The sequence below is a fragment of the Aptenodytes forsteri genome, unplaced genomic scaffold (assembly GCF_000699145.1).
Source record: "Aptenodytes forsteri isolate BGI_AS27 unplaced genomic scaffold, ASM69914v1 Scaffold54, whole genome shotgun sequence".
Lineage (NCBI taxonomy): Eukaryota > Metazoa > Chordata > Aves > Sphenisciformes > Spheniscidae > Aptenodytes > Aptenodytes forsteri.
The window spans coordinates 9,159,075-9,166,174 of NW_008796044.1; the positions used below are offsets into that span (position 1 = coordinate 9,159,075).

The following is a 7,100-nucleotide window of genomic DNA, read 5'->3' on the forward strand; positions in this document are numbered from 1 at the left end:
CGCCCCCGGGATCCTGCACCCCGAGGACCCTCAGCCTGAGCTCTGCTCTGCCTCCACAACACCGCACCCCGGGCCATCCCCCGCCCCAGGAACCCTGAACCCCGGAAACCTGCACCCCGGCTCAGCTCCCTCCTGGGAAACTGCAGCCCGTGTGGTTCTGCACCCTGGGCTCTCCTCTGCCCTGGGGACCGGCATCCTGTGCTACCCCCTCCTGGGGACCCTGCACCCTGGGGACCTCGCATGCTGGGTGCTTCTCTGCATCCCAAACCTTCCCCTGCCCCATATCCCCTCCACCCTGAGGACATGGCACGCCAGGGTGCCCTCAGGCAGTCCCCTCCGCCCTGAGACCCTGTGCCCTGAGGTTTCGTCTCCAAGGACGTGGCACCATTGGCTTTGTCCCACACACCCAGCCATGCCCTCGCTGCTGCTCTAGGTGTCGGTGGGCACAGTCTTTGTGGGTGCCCCTTTGCTGCCCGCCTGCCCCTCCATCCTCGCCGCTCCCAAACCCCCCGGTCCCCTCGAGACCCTGCCAGGCTGTGCATGACAGCGCCTTTTCAGGGAGGTTTTGCCTCTGTGTGAACCCACAAAGTTGCTTTTGCACTGACCCATGCAGGGCTTTGCAGGGGCTCCCAGCTGGGTCTGCGTGCTCCTGCCAGGGCAGGCAGTGTCGCCCTGCCCCCCCGTTCCCCCCCAACTCCTGGCACTGCCTGCATCCCGGACCAGAACCATGCTGAAGGGGTCTCCATGCCGGAGCGGCAATGGGGAGCGTACAGGGCCTGATCCCCACAGGTTGGGGCTGATGCCAGCGTGGCCCTTCCCGAACCAAGCCCTTCAAAGCAGCTTGTGGATGAGCCCCCCAAGCTCAGTGGGACATGGGACAGGGTGCCGCGGACCCTGCCTGTGCTTCCTGCTCCCCCCACGCCTGCACGCCCTCCTTGCACCAGCATTTCCGAGCCAGGCCAGAGCTGGAGCCGCCCTAAGAGGCTGCAAGTTTGTGAGCAGCTGTGGAGCAGCTGCCGGGGCCAGCGCGGGGGCCGGGGCTGTGGCAGGCACCCCACAAACGGCTCAGCTGGCTTTGGGGGTGGATGTGCTGGGACCCCGCTTGGGGACATGGTGGGAGCCCCGAGTCCGCCGCTGCCAGGCTTTGTTCTCCGAGCAGTGCGGTTGTGGCCCCTCCCCAGGCTCCACCTCCGCAGCCCACCCGAGACCCTCCTTCCGCTGCCTGTGCACAAGCTCCTCCCATACCCGAGTCCGCCGCTGCCAGGCTTTGTTCTCCGAGCAGTGCGGTTGTGGCCCCTCCCCAGGCTCCACCTCCGCAGCCCACCCGAGACCCTCCTTCTGCTGCCTGTGCACAAGCTCCTCGCATGGTGCGCAGAGCTGGTGGGCAAAAGCGGCTCTCGGCAAAGCGCAGAGGCACCTTGGGTGGTAGAGGCATCATCAGTAGGGACCCGAGGCAACAGGGCGCCAACCAGAAGGGGCTGAGCCCCCAGTGGGAGCAGGCCTTGCAAGCAGCACAAGGGAGATGCTTGGCTCTCCCCTGGGGAGAGGTAGGCTGGCTGTGGCAGCGCAGCTCTGCCCTGGCCCTGCTCCAAGGCCAGGTACCCCGGGGGCTGAGCTGGCACAACCTGTTTCCAGGCTGTGCTACTCCAGCAGGCTCCGTCCCGCACGGCTGCCTCCCCCTGCCCCTTCCCTGCCCTCCACTCATGGGTTGCTGTCCTGGCTGAGCCAGGGCTGGCTCGGTGGCTGCTCACATGGGGCCGCAGTTGCCTCACCTTCCCCTGTGCTTCCCCTGACCTTGGCTGCGCAGCTGGGACTCACGCTCGGGCACTTACCACATCCCTGCTCGTCCTGGCCCTTTTTGCAGCTCATTTCTGTCCCTTTTCACAGCCGTGTCCTGCTGCTCCTCAGTGTGACCGTCCCATCGCCTGCATGTGCCCCAGCCCGAGCACCCGGCCCGGCCCCAGCCTGCCTCCATCACTCCCACTTTCCCCTCCCCATCTTTGACAGGGTTTTGCACTCTTGCAGCTGGCACCGGGGAGATGTGGCGCCGCAGCCGCAGGCCAACTCTGGGTGATGCCGGGAGGTATTTGCCTTCCTGCAGCCAGCTCCTGCCCCCGGCAGAACCTTCCAGTAGATCAGCAAGACAATTTTCCTTACAATTGCTCATCGTGGTAAGAGCTGCAATTATTAATGACCATTCCAGCTGCCAGAGCGGAGCGGGAGGAGCGGCTCTTCCCCACACCCGCTGCCCCCAAGCCCGTTCCAGCCGGAGGTGCCGGCGCAGCCTCGCACCCGTCCTTTGGGACAGCAGCTGCATCGCATGAGCGAATGCTTGGCTGCTCTATGCCGGAGCACACCCAGAGCCAGTGCACGTGCCCCACGCGTGCCCCATGACTTCTCATCCTCTGCGCAGGACTCGGGGCCAGGGCACAGCAGGGACCAGGGGACACCACTGGGTAAGCAGGGACCCCCCCTGCAGGGTTGGACATCTGCCCCATTTCCCCTTGCTGCAGCTTTGCCCCCCAGATTAATTACCACCTCTGTTAGCGGTCCTGCCTGCTACGAAGAGAGAGGGATGACCCAGGTGACATGAGGGGTCCAGCCCAGGCCGACACAGGCAGAGGAGGGGAAATCCGAGGTGAAGATTTCCCCTGGAAAGCTGCAGGGAGCTGAGTCAGGCCCCGGGGGGAGTGGGGCGAGGGCCGAGTGTGACCTTCCCAGCTGGCCACACCTCACTTGGCAAAACCACAGGCCCCAAGACAGCCGGCACTTGCAGAGAAGTGTTTATTAAAGGCACTAAAAGCACCGTGGCTATATCAGCGGCAGTCCGACCGGAGAGTGTGGGTTTGGGAGAGGCATTTACGGGCCTGGGACAGTGGTGGCAGGCGCTCTTTGGTAGGAAGCCGTTCCCAAGCCTTGCGGGAGCCCGCCGGCCGGCCGGCCATCAGCACACACTGCCGGCCCGTGGCTGGGATGGGCTTGGCACGCTGCCCTGCTTCCCGGCACGGCCGGGCTGGGGGTGCTGCCGCACACCAGCCCCAGGAGAGCAGCAGGCCAGCTGGGTGGGGGGACATGAGGCACAGACCCCCCTGGCACGCAGCCGGGGTAGGAAGCCACCGCAGCAGTTTGCAGGGTGGCCGGGGGGTTGCTGCGGGCAGGGCCCCAGCAGGGGAGCAGGGCCGGGTCTCCAGCCCCGTGCACTAAGCATGCAGCGGGGAAGGTGGGGGAGAGCTTGGCAGGGAGCTGGGGGGTTGGTCCTCACCCACTCAGGGATGTGCTAGGAGCATCCCTGCCCTGGTGCTGAGCTGCCAGGCAGCCGGGCCTCAGCCGAGGGTGCAGCCCTGCTGTGCCAGATGCTCCCCGACTCCAGCCTCAGCACAGCCTCGGCACGGCCGTGGCCACCACACTGTGTGGCTGGGGGGCAGGAGACCCATGCAGCATCCCCTTCCTGGGGCTCCTAGGGCCCCCCGGGGGACACAGAAGAAGCCACCCAGCTATAAGGGGCTCCGGGCCCAGCACCACCTCCAGCTGGAGCTGGGCCAGGACCTGCCAGGAAAGAGGCAGGAGCAAGGGGAAGGGGTGAGGGCCCAGTCTGGCTCTGTGGGGGCAGTGGGGGAAGGGGGAGAGGAGCATGCAGGGCCAGGGGCACGCGTGGGCACAGCTGAACTCCCGCCCCTCACACGTGGGAGAAAGCGTGGCTCTTGCAGAGCGGCTTGTCCTTCTTGGAGTAGAACGTCTTCCCTTCCAGGTTGGTCTGGCAGATCTGGGGAGGAGAGCACAGGCAGTCAAGTCAGGGGGGCTGAGCCAGCCCCTGGGTCCGCCCCCGCCCCCCCCCTCCAGGGCTCAGCACCAGCATCGCACAGATGCCAGGGAGCAGCAGGCTCAGAGCAGGGGCCCAAGCCACCAGTGCAGAGCCAAGCTGGGAAAACCTCGTGGCAGCAGGGACCCCACGCTGCTGGTGTACCCCACACAGGGCACAACTGCCAGGGAGAGCCAAGGCCCCCACCAGCAGCCGGGGAGGGAGGCACATGGCTCACCGCACAAACGAAGCAAGTGTCGTGCCAGCTGAACCCCAGCGCCTCCAGGAACCGGTCCCCAGCGTCAATCTTGAAGTCACAGCCGCGGCACTTGGTGCCAAACATCTTCTCGTAGTCTGCGAGGAGAGGCCGAGCCCAGGTCAGCGTTCCCCCACACTGCAGCCCCTCGTCCCAGGGGAGCAGGGCTGCAGCACAGCCAGGATCCCACAGGCACAGCCTGGGAACAATTCACTGCCAGCCCCGGGGGGACGATGCCTGAGACACCCAGATGAGATGCCTGTGCCCTGCAGGGTGGCCCTGGCCACCACTGGGCTGCAGGGAGGAGGCAAACCTGATCTCCCAGGATGCAGCACTTGCCTTTGCTGTACATCCTCCATCATCACCATGGCAACACAGGAGTGATGGCACTACCCAGCAGCCAAGGAGGACCGGGATGGAGGGCTCAGGGCCCCGGGAGGGGAGTCCCTGCTTTCCCCATGGCCTGGGGAGAGCCCCCGCAGCACAGGGCAGCTCACCCCCCACCCCCGTGGGCAGGTGCTGAGCCCCAACAGTGCCCGGTGCCCTGGGGCCACGTGCAGTGGCACATGGCGTCCCCGGGTCCTACCTCTCTCACAGTAGGGTTGTCCCTCCTCCATGTAGAAGGCACGGTTGCGGATCGGAGTTTTGCAGGCAGCACAGGTGAAGCACTGCACATGCCAGGTCATCTTCAGCGCATGCATGACCTCCTGGAGGGGAATTGCTGTCAGCCGGGGGCAGGACCACCCTGTGCTGTGGCAAACCCCCTCCCAGGGCAGAAAGGGACAAGGGATCCCTGGGGATGCGATCAGGACGGGAGGGGACAGAGCTGGGGACCTGTAGGGGAGCAGGGACAGGAGGTGTGGGGCAGGCTGAGGGACACTCACCCCGGTGATCTTCTTCTTGCACTTGGCACAGCTGGGCGCGTAGCGCGTGTCATAGCACTTGGGGCAGAAGATGGAGCCTTTCTCCTCAAAGAAGCCGCCCTCATCCAGCACCTTCCTGCACTGGCAGCAGGTGAACTCCTCGGGGTGGTAATAATGTCCCAGCGCCACCAGGTAGCGTCCCCTGCAGCAGGACAGAGCCCCGTCAGCCACGCTAGGGCCCAGGACGCTGGCGTGGCAGCAGTGGTGGCCAGGGCTCACCTGATGACCTTGTTGCACTTGTAGCAGAGGGGTGTGCGGCCGGGCCCTTCAGGGGCCTGCTGCGCCGCCTGCACAATGGAGCTGCGGTTCTGCATGGGGGTCGGCGTGGCTGGCTGGCTGTGCTTGCTCACCACCGTGCTTGTCTTGTCCGGGGCATAGCGCTCAGCGAACAAGGGGTCCACGGCCCAGGGCGGGCGGCTGGCAGGGCCAGGGGTGGCGGCGGGGGTCCTGGGGGCTGCATACACACATAAGTTCTCCAGGACGGTGCTCCTGATCCCTCGGCAGCCCCCTCCCAGTGCCCGTGGCTGGGCAAGCAGCATCCCTCAGCACCCCCACCCCTCTCCCCCCAAGCCCAGAGGAAACGTTTTGCTCACCCAGTCCTGGCTCCGACTTCATCGCTGCTCCCGGGGACGGGTCCAGCACGGAGACCTGGCTACAGAACAAGCAGTTAATCCAGCCTGCCCCGCTCACCCCCTCTGCCCAGCAGGCCTGTGTGCAGGCAGGGCCACCCCCCCCCAACAAGCAGGCAGGAGCCGGCCAAGCCCCCGTGCCCAGCCGGTAGCTGGTTTGGTGATGGGGTACTGAGCCAAGCGCCTTCAGCCCTGCAAAGACACAGCACCTCTGGGGTCTCTGGCACCCATCGTGGCGGTCTGGTGAGCAGCGGGAGGGAGTGCAGGTCTGCTGGGGTCCCACACCCAACTCTGGGCTGCTCCAGACTGACCAGGGACCCTGAGGACCACATAGACCCCGGCTGCCTGCTCACACATGACGGTCACCCGCAGCCTCACTGGGGTGCAGAGGGGCTTGGACCTGACCCAGCGTGGGGAGCCCTGGGGTCCAGCTCCAGCAGAGCTGGGGATAGGCAGGACTCTGCCATCCCCGCCAGCTAGGCAGGGCCAGGCTGGTCCTGGGAGGGGCAAGGCCTGTGCCCCCCAGCAGGCTGCCAGCACTGGGCTTGGGAGCAGGCAGGGCAAGCCAGGGCAAGAGGGGCACAGCCCACCCAAGAGAGGAGACAGGGACAGAGGGAGAGCTGGTAGCTCTCTGCCTCACCAGGGCAAAGACAAGAAGGAGACGGCTACAAAACCAGGAGCATTTATTTGCGGCAGAGCAAACCGGGCAGAGCTGGGACCCAACGGTCACGGTGCCAGGACAGGAGGCATCATGGAGAGGCGAAGGCAGAAAAAGGGGTGCTGTGCACTACCCCTGCCCAGCTGCATGGGGCAAGGAATGGCACCCCCCCAGCCCCAGCTCCCTTCCCTGCCCTCACGCAGCAAGAAGTGGCAACACTCACCCAGCTCTGCCTGGCCGCCCCGCAGCCCCACGCCAGGCTCAGGGGACATTGTGCCCCACGTCCAGGCACTGCCCAAACATCACAACACCCCCAGCAAGGTTTTGCCAGTGCCACCAGCTGCCCCTGACGCACTGTGTCCTGGACACCACAGCGCAGCTCGACATCCCCAGCTCGGTGCCAACAATGCCCAGCGGGTCCTGCCCGGGACATGCAGCCCCATAGCTCCTGCTGCTGCCATGGTGCACGCTCCCCTTACCTGGGCTTTTTAACAAACACATCCTCACGATCCTCCACTGAGCGCAGCAGGAGAGAAAGGAGGAGACAGAGTCAGTCTGTGGCAATCAAGGCCCAGGGACAGGCAGGAAGGGAAAGGCAGGAAAACTGACCTCTCCTCCTGCTGTCCTCCTGCCCCAACACACAGCCCTGCCCGGCTGCGGGGCAGAGCACGGCCTCAGCCCAGCGGCACCACCACAAGCCCACGCACAGCCCGGGGCAGCTCCCAACAGCTCAGTCTCCCCGGAGGGGCCACACGGGGTCAAAATCAAAGCCCCTGCTGCCACATCACCCCACAGCCTCTGCCAGGCACTGGCTGGCCTGGCAAAGCCCGGCACC

The 7,100-nt window shown here is 65.8% G+C and overlaps 1 protein-coding gene across 3 annotated transcripts in view; it reads right to left on the reverse strand.

The window, feature by feature from the left end:
* Positions 1-2,776: 2,776 nt before the first annotated feature.
* The window catches only part of PDLIM7 (PDZ and LIM domain 7), a 16,179-nt gene continuing 11,855 nt past the window's right edge, over positions 2,777-7,100 (reverse strand). For 2 of the 3 annotated variants that reach the window (XM_019473820.1, XM_019473818.1), the window contains 6 exons: positions 5,572-5,630; positions 5,198-5,432; positions 4,940-5,120; positions 4,642-4,762; positions 4,038-4,153; positions 2,777-3,763 (listed from right to left, as the gene is read on the reverse strand). In XM_019473820.1, coding sequence (XP_019329365.1) covers positions 3,677-3,763; positions 4,038-4,153; positions 4,642-4,762; positions 4,940-5,120; positions 5,198-5,432; positions 5,572-5,630 — 799 coding nt within the window. In that variant the 3' untranslated portion in view covers positions 2,777-3,676. The remainder of the gene's footprint in view (positions 3,764-4,037; positions 4,154-4,641; positions 4,763-4,939; positions 5,121-5,197; positions 5,433-5,571; positions 5,631-7,100) is intronic. The other variant, XM_019473819.1, reaches the window with a different exon arrangement.